This window comes from Aythya fuligula, chromosome 21, assembly GCF_009819795.1.
Source record: "Aythya fuligula isolate bAytFul2 chromosome 21, bAytFul2.pri, whole genome shotgun sequence".
Classification (NCBI taxonomy): Eukaryota; Metazoa; Chordata; class Aves; order Anseriformes; family Anatidae; genus Aythya; species Aythya fuligula.
Window position 1 is genome coordinate 1,006,980 of NC_045579.1, and position 14,623 is coordinate 1,021,602.

The 14,623-nt window shown below is 62.2% G+C and overlaps 2 protein-coding genes across 2 annotated transcripts; both read right to left on the reverse strand.

The window, feature by feature from the left end:
* Nucleotides 1–1,964: 1,964 nt before the first annotated feature.
* EPHA2 (EPH receptor A2) lies at nt 1,965–11,577 on the reverse strand. Its single transcript, XM_032201660.1, has 17 exons — nt 11,499–11,577; nt 8,798–8,865; nt 7,786–8,446; nt 7,158–7,313; nt 6,726–7,058; nt 6,521–6,645; nt 6,277–6,436; nt 6,055–6,154; nt 5,898–5,953; nt 5,669–5,794; nt 5,393–5,575; nt 5,177–5,238; nt 4,819–5,028; nt 4,413–4,562; nt 4,134–4,327; nt 2,508–2,663; nt 1,965–2,119 (listed from the first exon to the last, which is right to left on the reverse strand). The coding sequence occupies exons 1-17, from the start codon at nt 11,575–11,577 to the stop codon at nt 2,014–2,016; spliced, it is 2,925 nt and encodes a 974-aa protein (XP_032057551.1). The 3' UTR covers nt 1,965–2,013.
* A 1,370-nt stretch (nt 11,578–12,947) lies between these two features.
* On the reverse strand, nt 12,948–14,411 carry CPLANE2 (ciliogenesis and planar polarity effector 2). Its single transcript, XM_032201661.1, has 6 exons — nt 14,390–14,411; nt 13,993–14,090; nt 13,747–13,899; nt 13,536–13,660; nt 13,275–13,411; nt 12,948–13,167 (listed from the first exon to the last, which is right to left on the reverse strand). The coding sequence occupies exons 2-6, from the start codon at nt 14,075–14,077 to the stop codon at nt 12,948–12,950; spliced, it is 720 nt and encodes a 239-aa protein (XP_032057552.1). The 5' UTR covers nt 14,078–14,090; nt 14,390–14,411.
* Between the last annotated feature and the right edge of the window lie 212 nt (nt 14,412–14,623).

Genomic DNA, 14,623 nt, shown 5'->3' on the forward strand with positions numbered 1-14,623 from the left:
CCCCGAGCCCCCCCCCCCAAGCCCTTTGCCCCAGCGCAGGCGGTGCCGTGGGCTCCCCAAAGCGGGGCGCAGCGTTTCGGGGAGGGGAAGGCGCAGCAAGACGCTAACGAAGGCGGCACAATTAATCCTGGGCAAGCCTGGACCCAGCCGGAGGAGAGGTGAAATGGGGTCAGCGCCAGGGGAACACCCAAAAAGCGGGGCGGGAGCTGGGTGCTGGCAGCCCCGAGGGGGTGCGGGGGCCGGAGGTGCTGGGTGGGGTGGGGGAGAGGCAGCACCCGAGGAGGGTGCTCGGGGGGTTGAGGACACCCAGGGGTGACGGCACCGCAGCACCCACAGCGCTTGGGAAAGGTGCTGAGCGGGTATGGGGGCCGCAGCACCCATATGGTGCACCCATGGGTGGTGCTCAGCGGGGTGAGGGCACCCTAGGGTGACGGGATCACAGCACAGGGTGACGGGAACACAGCACCCAGAGCCCTGGGGAAAGGTGCTGAGCAGGGCAGGGGGACCCCGACACCCACAGCACCCATGGGTGGTGCTTGGGGGGGGCAAGGAGACCACGTAGAGGGAACCACAGCACCCAAGGGTGGTGCTCAGGGGGTCCCCGTGCCCCCAGCCCCTGGGGATGGGTCTCGGGGGGGTGAGGGGACCGCAGGGTGCTGGGCACACAGCACCCCCAGCACGGGGAAGGATGCTCCATGGGGCAGGGGGCCCCCAGCACCCGTATCACCCACAGGAGGGGCGCAGGGGGGCGAGGACACCGTGGGGTGATGGAGCCCAGTGCCTGAGGGGGGGCTCAGTGGGGTGGGGACCCGCAGCACCCCCGGGGAAGCCCCCGCCCAGCTCCCCATGCGTCACCCCCACGGGGATGGGGAGTTTCACCGAAACTTCGTGCAGGGAGGGGAAACCGAGGCACGGCGGCACCCGGGCACCCGCCGGGCGGGGCGGCTCGCTGCAGGGCACAGCGCCAAGCAGAAAGTAAAAAGGGGTAAAAAAAAAAAAAAAAAAAAGCTTTTGCAACCATCCCGCAACCACACGTCCTCGTCCCCCCCCCCCCCTTCCCCTTGTGGTTTTGGGGAAAAAAAAATAAAATTGCTTTTTCCGGCTTTTTTTCCCTACCCGGTTATTTGCAGGCACCGGGCAGCCGGCCCCGCTCGTGCTTAGCAAAATAAAAATCCCAAATTCCTCAAGGGTTTGGGAGAAAGGAGGCCCCAGCTGGGAAGTGCATGCAAACGCTTGCAAAATACTTAAAAATCTTAAAACCGCCTTAAAAAACAAAAATAAAAAAGCTTCCCCCCGCCCCAGCTCTACATCCCAAACCCAAATCGCTGCTGGCAGCTGCCCCATGACACAGTTGTAGAAAAAGAGCACAAAAGTTTTATTCAAATCAAACTCAGTTTCATGAAAATCCCATAAAATCCATTAAAAAGGGGGGGGAAAAAAACCCCAAACCTGCCCCCCTTTTTCTTCTCTCCCCTATTATCTTCCCCAAATCTGAAACCTCTTTGATTTTTCTCAATAAATATACAAAAATATAATAAATTACGTTAAAAAACAAAAAAAATACAAGAGGTAACACTGCTCATCAGCGTTAAGGTGGAAAAAAACCCAACCCAGCGTCGGGAGAGGAATAAATAGGTGAAAAAAAAAAAAAAAAAAAGCAAAAATGGAGAGTTTAGGGCCAAGCCATCCACAAAACATCCAGGAGCACCTGGCTCAGCCCTATGTTTTTTTTTTTTCCTTGAAATGCAGAAAAAAAGAGGAAACTCCCCCATAATAAGGCCGCCCCCCCCCAACCAAGTGCAGGCTTGAAATTTAATTTTTGTGGGGTTTCGCACCCGTTTTGTCCCGGGGATGGCGATGCCCAAGTGGCAAGATCCCCCACCATGGGAAATAATAATAATATTATTATTAACAATAATAAAAACCTTAAAAATAATAAAAATAATAAATAAAGCGGTGGGGGGAGGGGGGTAGGCTGGGGGTCTTCATTTTGCACGCTGGGGTCCGTGGGGGTCAGATGGGGATGCCCGTGGTGCAGAGCTGCTCCTGCAGCCCCAGCAGGCTGTAGGCGATGCGCTTCTGGTGGCCGGGCAGGCGCACGCCGATCTTCTTGATGTCGCTGCGGGGAGGGAAGGGGGGTGTTATGGACCGAGGAAGGGGTTCTGGGGTGAAAACAGCCCCAAAAAGGTCTGGCCAGGAAGGGTGCTTGGGGGTGGTCCGATCCTGAGCGTGGTGGGGATTGTGGGGGGGTGGATCCTGCCCTAAACAGCCCCAGGCTGGATCCAGCCCTGAGCATCCCCCGGGGGCAGAGCCAGACCCAGACTTTACCCAGGATCAGATCCAGCCCCGAGCATCCTCGGGGGCAGATCCACCCCTGAGCATCCCCTGGGGGCAGATCCAGCCCCATGCGTCCCCCTGCCTGACCCCAGAGCAGAGCCAGCCCCGAGCATCCCGCAGGGCCAAATCCAGCCCCAAGCATCCCCCATTTTTGGGGCCCCAGGACTCACTCGCTGGTCATCTGCAGCACCTTCTCGATGGTGCTGTAGCCCGCGGCCATGAAGTGCTCGGCGTACTGGTGCATCTTGATGGACTCGAGCCACTCGGGCACCGAGCGGAACGGGACGCCCTCGGAGCCGCTGGTGCTAGGCAGGCGGATGGAGACCCTGCGGGGACGGGGCCGAGGAGATGGTGTGACGTGCAGGGAAGGGCAGGGGGCAAACCCACGGTGCAGAAATGCAAGGGTGCGAAGTCGTGCAAAGATAAGGAAAAGTATATAAAAAAAATGAAAAAGGCTGGAAAAAAAAAAAAAAGGATGCGGGAACGGAAGGATGCAAAAACAATGCAGGAGGGCACAGATTGGAAAGAAGTCATGCAGAGAAATGGAAGGATGCGGAAAAAAAGTAATGCAAAAGACAGTGGAGAGGTGCAAAGTTACAGAAAGCAATGCAAAAATGGTAAGCAGAAAACACAAACAAAAAACAAAAACACAAAAAACAACCCACGCATGCGAACACAACGGCAAAAGGTAAAGATGCTGAGATGCAAAATTTAGAAGTGACAGCGCAAAGATGCCAAAGGTAAGGCAAAAGCCCAACTATAAAAAAAGAGGTAGTGCTACAATGCAGAAGTATAATGCAAATAATGGGAAAATTTTATATATAAAAGAAAAGCGAAATGCAATACAAAGTTCCCCAGGTACCAAGATGTGAAAAAGAACACAAATGCGAGGATGTGGAGAGTAATAGAAAAAGTAGAAATGCAAAACAATAAGGCAAGAATGTTAAAAGGCAAGAAACAATGCAAAAATTGCAAATGTAAAAAAAAAAAAAAAAAAAAAGGAAGCTAAAAATGCAGATATACAGGAGGCAAGGCTGCAAAAAAAAATGCAAAAGGTGAATATAAAAGCAATGCAAGAGTGAAAAGATGCAAAAAAAAAAAAAAAAGAATGCAGGAACAGAAAACTACAAAAATCAACACAAAAGGCAAGGATGCAAAGAAAAGGCAGAAAAATGCAAAGATTCAAAAAGCAATGCAAGAATGCAAAGATGCAAAATCCAATTTAAAAGTGCAAAGATGCCAAAAAGGCAAAAATGCAAAGCTGCAAAAGCAGTGCAAGAATGCAGAACTGCAAAAAAAACAACTCTTAAACTGCACAGATGCAAAGTAGTGTTCAAGAATACAAAACCAGTGCAAAAAATGCAGACTCAGAAGCATGCAAGAACACAAAATTGCAATAAGCAAGGCGCAAATGCAAAGATGCAAAAGAGCATGCAGGAGTGCAACACTACAAAAACAACACAAAGATGCAAAAGAAGCATGCAAGAATGCAAACCTGCAAAAAAAACAAAGCACAGATGCAAAAGAGTATGCAAGAGTGCAAAGCTACAAAAAACAGCGTAAAAATGCAAATATGCAGAAGAAGCGTGCAAGGACGCAAACCTGCAAAAAGCAAGGTGCGGATGCAGAACAGCACAAAGAGTGCAACGCTGCAAGAACATCGCAAAGATGCAAGAACACAAAAGAGCAAAAAGGCAGAAACGTGGGGATGCAAAAGCTCATGCAAGCCTGCACCACCTGCAAAACGCCCTCCCCTCCCTATTTTTCTCTCTCCCCTTCCCCTCCCTGCAGCTCACCGCGGGTCGAAGTCTGCCAGTGTCTTGAGTGACTCGGGGGCGCGGATGAGCTTGTCGAGGATGCTGACAACGTCGGCAAACTTGGGGCGCCGGCTGCGCTCCTGCTGCCAGCACTGCATCATCAGCTGGTAGACGGCGGAGGGGCAGTCCAGGGGGGCGGGCAGGCGGAAGCCCTCGTTGATGGCCTTCATCACCTGCAAGGGCACATGGCTCGAGGGGCACGCTCCAAAAAAGCAAGGTCGCCACCAAGAACGGGGACAGAGGGATATCTGTGCTTACCTCGTGGTTGGAGAGCTCCCAGTACGGGCGCTCGCCGTAGGACATCACCTCCCACATGACGATGCCGTAGCTCCAGACGTCGCTGGCGGAGGTGAACTTGCGGTAGGAGATGGCCTCGGGCGCCGTCCAGCGGATCGGGATCTTCCCCCCCTGTGCAGCCACCGCCAAAATTGCCCAGGTGCCAAGATGCGAGGAGGAACAAGGAGAGGGGGGAAAAAAAAAAAAAAAAAAAAAAAAAAAGTGAGGATGTCAAAAAGCAAGAAACAATGCAAAAATTGTGATGGGAAGAAAAGGACGCTAAAACGCAGTGACACCAAGATGCAGAAGGGAAGGCAAGAATGCAAAACGGCTCCAAAAATAAACAGACAGCCATTCAGCCCCCCCAAAATCCCTCGCTGGCACTCACGCTGGTGGTGTAGGTGGCTTCAGGGTCATCCTCCAGCACCCTGGAGAGCCCGAAGTCAGACACCTTGCAGACCAGGTTGCTGTTGACCAGGATGTTGCGCGCGGCCAGGTCCCGGTGCACGTAGTTCATGTTGGCCAGGTACTTCATGCCGGCCGCGATGCCCCGCAGCATGCCCACCAGCTGGATCACGCAGAACTCCCCGTCTTTGTCCTGAAAGAGGAGAAACCATCCCCAAATCCTCCTCTTGCCCCTACAGAGCTGTGGCTGGGGCTGGGACCCGTTTCCCGTGGTGGATTTTGGGGCTGAAGCCCTGCTAATCCCACCCCGGGGCGATGGGATTCCCGCACGCATCGCCTACCCGCAGGAATTTGTCCAGCGCGCCGTTTTCCATGTACTCTGTGATGATCATGAAGGGTTTGTCTGTGGAAAAAGAGCCAAAACTGGTCAGAAAACCTCAAAACCCCATGACTCCAAGCACGTGGGGGTGCATGTGAGATCAGCGCTTTTTGGCAGGTCTAGCAAGCTTTTTTTGCAGGGAAATGGTGGGATTTATTTGGAGGGGGGAGGGACTCACACTTGGAGACGACCCCCTCGAGACGGATGATGTTGTGGTGGCAGAACTGGCCCATGATGCTGGCTTCGCTCAGGAAGTCCACCCGCTGCTTCTCCGTGTAGCCCACCTTCAGGGTCTTGATGGCCACCGGCACCTCCTTCTTGCCACGTTTCAGGGTGCCCTTGTAGACCTCCCCGAATTCGCCTGCCCGGAGGAAGGGGGAGGTTCAAAACCTGTCCCCTTCCTCCCCTCCCAGGCTCGGGGACAGGCAGGGAACAGAGCCCCGTGGGGACCTACCGGCGCCGATGACCTTCTGGCGGGTGATGGAGGACGGGGGGATCTCGGTGGTGAACTTGAGCATGGCTTGGTTGGGGTCTTCATAGGTGTGCGGGTCCACGTAGGTCTTGAGTGGCTTCAGCTGGTCTGCTGGGGGTGGGCAGGAGCCGTGTCACCCCCAACCTGTCCCCACCGTCCCACCTGTGCCACCACTGAGCCCCCGCCCCAAGCCCACCACCCCGGTGCTCACCAGACTTGGAGAAGTAAACGTCCTCGGGGGACTGGCGTGACCGCGAGCTCCTCCTCCTGCAGAAAAGCAGTGTTTTGTCCCAAAACTCACCTCAGCGGTGGAAAAAAAATGGGATTTTTTTCTTTTTTTTTTTTTTTTTTTAAAAATCTCTCCCTACCTCCGGAGGACGTAGATGAGAGCAGCCAGGAGGAGGACAACAAAGAGGACGCCGGTGACGGAGCCGCTGATGACTGCGGCAGATGCCATGGACTCGGCTCCTGCAGGGACAGTTGGAGCCATGTGCACCCCATAGCACCCCCCAAAACTAACAAACCACCGACAACCCCCCCCCCCCAAAAAAAAAAAAAAAAAAAAAAAAAAAACAACAAACATTCCTCACCCTCGGGCAGCGTCTCAAACTCATGCTCGGGGCTGAAGGCGCCGTGGCCGTCCTGGGTGAGCGCCTGGACCCTCACCACGTAGGCGGTGGCGGGGGACAGCTTGGGGATGGTGACGGAGGCGCCCTCGCAGCGCAGCACCGAGTAGCTGTTCTCATCCACCTGGGGAAATGGGGACACGGTGAGGGCGAGGGGTTTTGGGGAAGGACACGAGGTGGGACGAGGCTGGGACAGCGCTGGTGGCACCTTCTTGCTGTAGGTGACTTCGTACTTCCAGACCCGGCTCTGCTGCCGCAGTGGCACCGTCCAGGAGAGGACCAGGCTGGTGGCCGTCCGCCCGTCCAGGCTCACCGACGTCACCCGCGGTGGCTCTGCCGTGGGGACAGGGGTGTCAGGGAGGCGGTGGCACCTCCACGGCGGTGGCGGCGGGGACCCCGGGGGCCCTTCTTACCGGTCTGGTTGACGCTGATGCTGGCGGCGGCCACGCTGCGGTGGGTGCTGAAGGCCGAGACGCCGTTGCGGGCTTCGACGGTGAAGGTGTAGTTGACGTGGGGCTCCAGGTCGGTGACCGTCACCCCCGTCCCCACCAGCCCCCGGGGGGGCTGCGAGTAGCGGATGCCCCCGTCGCAGGGCCGGCACTCGCCGCTCTCGGGCCAGCACTGCTCGCAGGTGACGCTGTAGGTGACGTCCTGCCGGCCGCCCGTGTCGGCGGGGGGCGACCAGCGCAGCTGCACGGCAGCCCCCAGCCCCACGGCCGTGACGCTGCTCGGGGGCGAAGGAGGACCTGGGGACACGGAGCAAGGCGGTGTTAGGGAGGGCTCAGGGCATGGAGGTGCCCCCCGCACCTCATGATCCAACCCCGTGTCCCCAAAATGCCACTCACGGGTGCACGGTGCGGCGGCAGGGTCGGAGGGGGCACGGAAGTGCCCATCCTCGCAGGGGCAGGCGGCGGCGGCGGCCGGGGCGGGCAGCGTGTGTGCAGGGCAGGGCTGGCAGCCGCTCGGGGACACCTCGGCCTTGAAGGTGCCAGGGGGACAAGCTGGGGGGGGCACACACACACACACACAACAGGAAGGTCAGTGGCCGGGTCCCTGTCCCCAACCCAAGCATCCTCACCAGCTCCCGGGCACACCCTCAGAGCATGTCAATTTGGGGTTTTGGGGGTGTTTTGCCTTATTGTTATCCACTGTGGGGGGGGTGAGCCCCCAATATCAACCCGTGCTTCCACTTGGGGGAATGCCCCCCTTGGCCCACCCCTCTCCACCTGATGCGCTCGGTGCACCAGTGATGCTCCAAAGGCCTTGAGGATGCTCCAAGGGTGCCCCCAGGGGTGTTGGGGATGCCCCAGGGTGCCCCAAGTGTACCCCAAGAGAGATGAAGACACCCAAAGGTGCCCCCAGGAGGGAGGGATGGCTCGCAGGTCATGCACCAAGACGGGGCACCCCCAGCCCCACGCCACCCTTCCATCCCCAGCGTCCCCACCCCTACCACGGACGCCCCCAGCTCCTCACCTTGGCACTGGTCACCCACGGCCTCGTAGCCGGCCCGGCACTGGCACTGCCCGATGGGCACCAGCCACTCCCCGTCCGCGTTGCAGTGCAGCGTCGGCGCCTCGTCGGCCACCGCGTCCTCCACGCAGGAGCCCCGCACCTCCGCCAGGGTCTGCGAGTCGGCGCCCGCCACCGTCTCGGGGAAGTGTGCCATGCCCCGCAGCACGGCCGGGCACGTCTTGTAGTAGATGCGGACCGAGAGCAGAGCCACGCAGGCGCCCAGGTCCTGGAAAGCCAGGTAGAAGCCTTTCCTCCGCAGCGGTCCCACCGAGCGCACCTCCACGTTCAGCTTGACGTTGCGGTTGGTGAAGTCGTCCTGCACCGTGATCTCGTCCGGGGCGATGGTGTCGATCTTCTTGAACTGCCGCTTCTGGAAGTTGGTGCCGTAGTCGACGTCGGACTCGGCGTAGTAGAGGTTGAAGGTCTCCTTGCAGGAGCCTCCACCGCTGGGGAAGCTGTTGCAGTCGCGGACGGTGAACTTGAGCTCGATGAAGACGCGCTGGGCCTCGCTGCGGTAGATCCAGTTGGTGCGCAGCCAGTTCTCCTGCTCGCCCTCCAGCACGTTGCACACCAGGTACATGTAGATCTGCGAGTCGTTCATCATGTTCTGCAGCAGGTCCCACTGCGCCGCAGAGAGAAACGGGGTTCTTGGTGCTGCCACCACCACGGCCCCTCGGGGGGAAACTGAGGCAGGGGGTACAGTGCCCCCGGTCCTCAGGTATGCCCTTGTCCTCATCCCCACGGATGCCTCCATCCTCATCCCCATGGCTGATCTGTCCCTGCAGATGCTCCCCATCCCCATGGACAGTCCCATCTCCATCCCTGTCCCCACAGATAGCCCCCCCGGTCCCCATGGATGCTCCCCGTCCCCATGGATGCCCACTCGCATCCCAGTGGAGGTCCCCGTCCCCAAGGCTGCCCCCGTTCCTATCTGCAGCGTCGCCCCCCAGGGAGCAGCTCGCCGGGTGCTCACCCCTTTTCCGTAGGGCTGGGTGAGCCAACCCAGCTCCCCCTGGGCCTTGGCGAAGTCCAGCAGGACGACTGTGGGGAGAGGAGAGGGATGTTAATGAGGTGAGCAGGACGCCAGGGAGATGCCACCAGGACCCACAGATGGTTCCAGCAACCCGCAGAGGCCACCAGTGCTCTCAGATGCCCCTGAGAAATGCAGACCCAGGACCCACGGATGCCCCCCAGGAACCAGATGGACCCTCTTGGATCCATGGGTGTCCTCCAGGATCCGTGGGTGTCCCCAGACCCATACCATATATCCTTGGGCCCCATGGAAGTCCTCTGGTTTCACAGATGTCCCTTGGACCCATGGGTGCCCACCAGGACCCACAGACGCCCCTACCAAACCCAGATGCCCCCCAGGGCCCACAGATGTCACCAGCACACCCAGAAGCCCCTGGCACCCACAGGTGTCCCCAGAACCCACGTGGATATACCCCTGGGATACACGGGTGCCACCAACAAACCCACATGTGCCTGGGACCCATGGATGTCTCAGGGACCTGGGGATGCTCCAGAGACCCACAGATGCTCCCAGGACCCACAGAAGCCCACCAGGACCTGTGCACATACCCCAAGGAAGCCTCCAGGACCCACAGATGCCACCAAGCCACCCAGATGCCCCTTGACCCACGGATGCCCCCTAAAGCCCCTGGGACCCTGTGTGAGCTTGGGGCGCCCCAGCTATCCATGGGACCCCCACCACGCCACCCCCCCTGTGTCCCCCGGTGTCGGGCAGGACGTGGGGCTGGGGGAAGCGGCGAGCCCTGGCACGCCGAGGGCGGTGGCCGGATCCTGCACCGGGGCCGGGGGAGGAAGAGGAGGCCACGGCCGGGGCGGAAGCGCCATGAATCAGCCCCAAGGAATGCGCCCGGCTTCGTGCCTGACACGGCCCTGGGGGAGGCGGGGGGCTTTGGGGATGCGCCCCCCGGTGCCCCCCCCACCCCTCACCCCAGCTTTATGGGGCAGGTGCTGAGAATGGGAAACTCGTGACACCTCCAGCCCCGTCCCCCCCCTGCCGCCAGCCAGGAAGGATGCCGGGCACCTCCCGGCTTTCCTGCGGCTGGAATTCCCCCCAGAAAGCGGAAACGCAGCAGGGGGGGAGTTTGTGGGGTCCCCCCCTGCGCCCCCTCCCCCCAGCAGTGACTCAGGGCAGGGACCTGCGGCTGAGTCAAGGGGCGCAGCCGGGGTGCGCCCGCTGCCAGTGCCCGCGGCCGCCCCGTCCCAGCCCTGCACCGCCGCTGTCACTGCGGCCCCCAGGCACCTGCATGGCCACGGCCACCTTCATCACCATCATCATCATCACCGCAACCCCCATGTGCAGCCCCGTCCCCATTCCCATTCCCCCCTCGCCCCCACTCCGTGCCCTGAACCCCCCAACCCACAGGCACTGACCCCAACCGCGGCGCAGGATCCGGCCCCAGCCTCCCCTCCGTGGCCAAAATTTCATTGAGGGGGGGGAACGGGGAGGGGGTCTCGACCCCCTTCCTGCCCCCCAACCCCAACACTTCGCAACCAATCTCCCCCGGCTCCCAACCACCTCAAAACTTTGCTGTCTTTTACCTGGTTTTGCCCCAAATCTGATCCCTCCGAGCCCCCAGGAACCCGCCTGGGGACTCCCCGAATCCCCTCCGCGGCCCCAGCTGGGGGGGTTTGAGGCTTTTTTGCCCATTTTCCCCTTTTCCCGTCGATTTCCCTTCCCCAGACACCCACCAACCTCCCGGTTATTTGCATTCGCTGCGGTTGGGGCCGGATTCTTTCGCTCTTCACTCTCTGGGAGTTTGCGGCTCCCCCAGGAAAAGAAACCCAGCCTTTGCTTCCCCCCACCCCGATTTGCCCAAAACCCCCCGAACTGATCCCAAACCACCCCGGGGAGCTCGGCAGGAGGGGGGAGCAAGGTGGGGGCCAGGGCGCAGCTTGTTTTTCCCAGCACTTTTCGGGTTTTCCTGACATTGTTCTCCAGCTCCGCGGCCGGATCCTGCCCGGGGAACCTTCCTTTTAGTTTTTTGGTTGCTTTTTTTTTGTTTGTTTGTTTGAATTTGAGGATTTTGGGGGTTGGATTTTTCAATTTTTGGCTAACTTCTGCCTCCCCTCCGCCCCATTATTTAAGGGGCTCGCAAGGGGGGGGAGGCGGGGAAAGGGGTCCCCACTTTTCGCCCACCAGCTCCAGCTTCGCTTTTTTTTTTTTTTTTTTGGGGGGGGGGGGGGGGGGGGGGGGGGGGGGGGGAAGGAGCGGCCCCAAGCCCCCCGGTGGGGCCGCGGCAGCGTTTTGCCCTGTTCGGCCTTTTTTCCCCCTAAAAAGAAGCGCTCCCCACCTTCTCCCCCAGGTCCCTCCCAGCCCGCGGGTGCTCCCCTAGGGCTCACCCCCCCAGCAAAAAAAAAAAACCACCAACCCCCCCTTTTTTTGATCATTTTCTCCCCCCTCAGCCTCCCAACACCCCCCCCACCTCCCTGCGCCGAACTCAAAAGTTGCCGAACTTCCCCCAAAAGCCGCGATGTCCCCGATCCCCGACCCCCAGCGCCCTGCGAGCACCCAGGGGTGCGGTGCGGGGGGGTGCGGAGCCTCCCCGCAGCCCCCCCCCCAGCCCCAAGACCCCCCCCAAAAAATAAAATAAAATAAAATAAAATAAAATAAAATAAAAAAATAAACTCGGGGCCGCGCTCACCTTCCTTGGGGGCAGCGGGGGCGAGGAGGAGGATGGCGAGGAGGAGCGGGATGAAGGCTGCCGGGGGAGCCGCGGCCATGGCGGGGGTCGGGGGGTGCCCGGGGCGCCCCAGCTCCGCGCCAGCCCCGCGGGAGCGCCCCGCTCCTGTTCATTCATGCCCCGCTGACGTCACCCGGCCCCGCCCGCGGGAACGCGAGAGGCTGCCCTCTTAAAGGGACAGCGCTCCTCCAGCGCGGCCCGGCAGGGAAAGGGGGGGGGACTCGATCTGGGGGGGGGAGCTCCCAGCACCCCGGTTGGCCCTCCCAGTCTCTCCCAGTTCCTCCCAGTTCCCCCCACAGCTTTGGTTCCGGATCAATGGTTTTGCGCCTCGTTTGGCGTGGGTCATGTGTTGGGGTGCAAGGGGGGGGTCCCCGCTTTGAGGCCGCATCCGGCCCCTCCTGTCCACCCCCCTCCCCAGTCCTTCCCCCCAAATTGCTGCCCGGGCCCCAGCCCCGTGGTCCCCACGTTTGGCTCCGGGAGCTGCGCCCCCCCCCCCATTCCAGCTCTGGCCCCGGCACCCAAGGGGTTAAAGCGCCCCCCCGGGCCCCCTCCCCCCCTTTCATTCATGAAGCGGCGTGGGAAGAGAGGGGGGCGGCAGCCAATGGCGGCACGGGGGCGTGGCCTCGCGGCTGGCCCCGCCCCCAGCAGTGGCGGGGGGGGGGGGCTCCGGAGCCGGACGGGCGGGGGGGTGGGGGGGGGGTCGGGGGCGCTGCGCCCCCTTTCCTGCACCCACGGCTGGGGCGAGGCCGGGCCAGGAATGGGCAGTTCTGGGGTAAAATAAGGGCGGATTTCTGTAGGGCTTGGTGGGGGGGGATTGGCAGGGAGGTGAAGTGGCGGGGGGGTCCCACAGCCCCCCCACTTTGGGGTCCTGGAACTGTGCCAGGGTTTGCCCCCCCCGGGATTTGGGGTGCTGGGAAGCGGCCCGGCCATAGGGAGCGGTGGGGAAATGTGGGGTGCTGGGGGGGATGCTAGGGGGGTCCTGCCCTGCAGGGGGGCTGTGCCCCCCCCGCAACCCCCAGCACCCCGAATCCCCAGCACCCCCAGCCCCGTGGTCCTGCAGCCCCCCAACACCCCAAAATCCAGCACCCCAACCCCCAGCACCCCACCCCCCATCTGCAGCATCCCCCAGAACCCCACCCCCTCGGCATCCCGGGGCACCCCAAATCCCACCACCCCCATCCCCACCCCTCACCCCCCCGGGGACAGCACCCACCACACCAGCGACCAGCCCCCCCCTGAGCCCCCCCAAACCTCAACCTCCCCACCCCAGAGACCCCAAAACCCAGGGATCCCTCCCCTTCCCCCCAAAACAACACCAGGGGACCCTGCGGGTTGGAAAAGCATCGCTGTTTAATGCTGGGGGGGGGCAAACACCGCAGTGAGGGGCTCCCCCCCCCAGCACAGCGGGGTTCAGGTGGGGGGGGGCTCCTGCCCCTCGGGGGCGACGCCGGCAGCGACCTCGTCGCGTTCCCAGAGCCACCCCACCAGGGCGTCCAGCAGGGGGGCCACCCTTGCCAGCCCCCCCCGGCCCACCCCGCTGCCCCCCGCCCGCAGCACTGGCAGCCCCCAGGTGCCCTCGAAGGCCGCCAGGTCGTCCTCCGTCACGTCGGCGTGGGCGGCCAGGTCGAACCTGGGCGCGGGGTCAAGGTCGATGACCCAAAACCGGCAAAACCCCCAAAATCCCACGGGTGCGACAAAGCGCCCGATCTCCCCACCCCCCCCCACCCCAAAGGATACTTGGTGCCCACCACCACCCGCAGCAGGTCCTCGCCGGGGGCCACCACCCGCGCCAGCCGTGCCGGCAGCTCCTCGAAGGACGCGCGGTCGGTGAAGGAGAAGAGGAAGAGGACGGCGTCCGCCTCCTCCTTGCAGGCCTGGGGGGGACACGGGACACCACGGAGACATCACGGAGACATCACGGAGACACCACGCAGCGGTGTCTGCGCCCCCGCGGGGTCTCATCCCGCGCCCCCCCCCGTGCCCCCGCTGTGCGCTCACGGGCAGGATGTGCTCGAACTTCCTCAGGGCGCTCTCGCCGCAGTCCCAGAGCTGCAGCTGGAACATGACCGCGCGCTCGGCACCGCGTGGCTTGGCCGGCCAGAACACGCTGCTGGCCTCGATGCCTGCGGGGCGAGGCCGGTGTAAGTCCCCAGGGGCACTGTGTGAACCCCGGTGTGACCCCCTGTGTGACCCCCTGACCCCGCCGTACCCAAGGTCTCGCGGTGGGCGGTGGGCGCGGGGGTCCCGGCCAGGGCGGCCACCAGCGCGGTCTTGCCCACGCCGCTCTTGCCGGTGACGAAGATCTTGTAGCGCGCCGTGGGCACGGCCAGCGCGGGCGGCAGCGTGGGGTGCTCCAGCAGGCCTGGGGGGGGGCACCATGGGGAGGGGGGTGGGGGGGTCAGCACGGGGTGGGGGGGTCCCGGGGGGGTGTTGTGGGGTTTGGGGGGGGGCTCACCAAACACCCTGCGCTGGTTCTTGTGCAGCACCGAGGCCAGGTAGGGGCGGCCCGCGGGGCTCAGCAGCCAGCCCGGCTCCACCATGGCGGGCAGGGGGCTGGGGGGCACAGGGGGGGCCGAGCCGTGTTGCCCCCCCCTCCCCGTGTGCCCCCCCCTCCAGTCCCTACCCCCCACCCCCCCCTCGTGGGATCCTTTTCCCCCCCCCATGGGGTCCACGCCCCCCCCCGGCTCTGTTCCCTCCCCCATGGGCCCTGCCCCCCCCCCCCCCCGTATCCCTCGTGCCCCCCCCAGGTCCCTGTGCCCCCCCCCTCCCCCCGTTGCCCCCCCCCCCCGCTGTCCCCGAGCACCCCCCGGCCCCGCCGCGGCCCCTTTAAGGCGCGGGGTCCCCGCCCTCACCTGCGGCCGCTGTAGACTCGCGGTGACGTCACTCAGGGGGAGGGGTCACGGATAGGCCACGCCCCTATCGGCAGCCGCGCGTGCGCGGGGGGCGCGGGGATTTGGGGGGGAGGGGGGGGAACCCAGGGATGGGGGAGGGGCGGGGCGAGGGGGGTTGGGTAATGGGGGCACTGCCTGGGGGTATGGGAACCCCAGGGCTAGGGGTTATGGGGGCACTGCCCTATGGGATATAGG

Coding starts and splice junctions, on each gene's coding strand:
- EPHA2 (XM_032201660.1), bottom strand. CDS start 11,577: ATGGCCGCGGCTCCCCCGGCAGCCTTCATCCCGCTCCTCCTCGCCATC. Junction 5,954..6,054: donor CTCATCTACGTCCTCCGGAG/GTAGGGAGAGAT, acceptor GCTTTTCTGCAG/GAGGAGGAGCTCGCGGTCAC. Junction 5,029..5,176: donor CGCTGGACAAATTCCTGCGG/GTAGGCGATGCG, acceptor CTCCTCTTTCAG/GACAAAGACGGGGAGTTCTG.
- CPLANE2 (XM_032201661.1), bottom strand. CDS start 14,077: ATGGTGGAGCCGGGCTGGCTGCTGAGCCCCGCGGGCCGCCCCTACCTG. Junction 13,661..13,746: donor CGCCCACCGCGAGACCTTGG/GTACGGCGGGGT, acceptor CTCGCCCCGCAG/GCATCGAGGCCAGCAGCGTG. Junction 13,412..13,535: donor AGTTCGAGCACATCCTGCCC/GTGAGCGCACAG, acceptor TGTCCCCCCCAG/GCCTGCAAGGAGGAGGCGGA.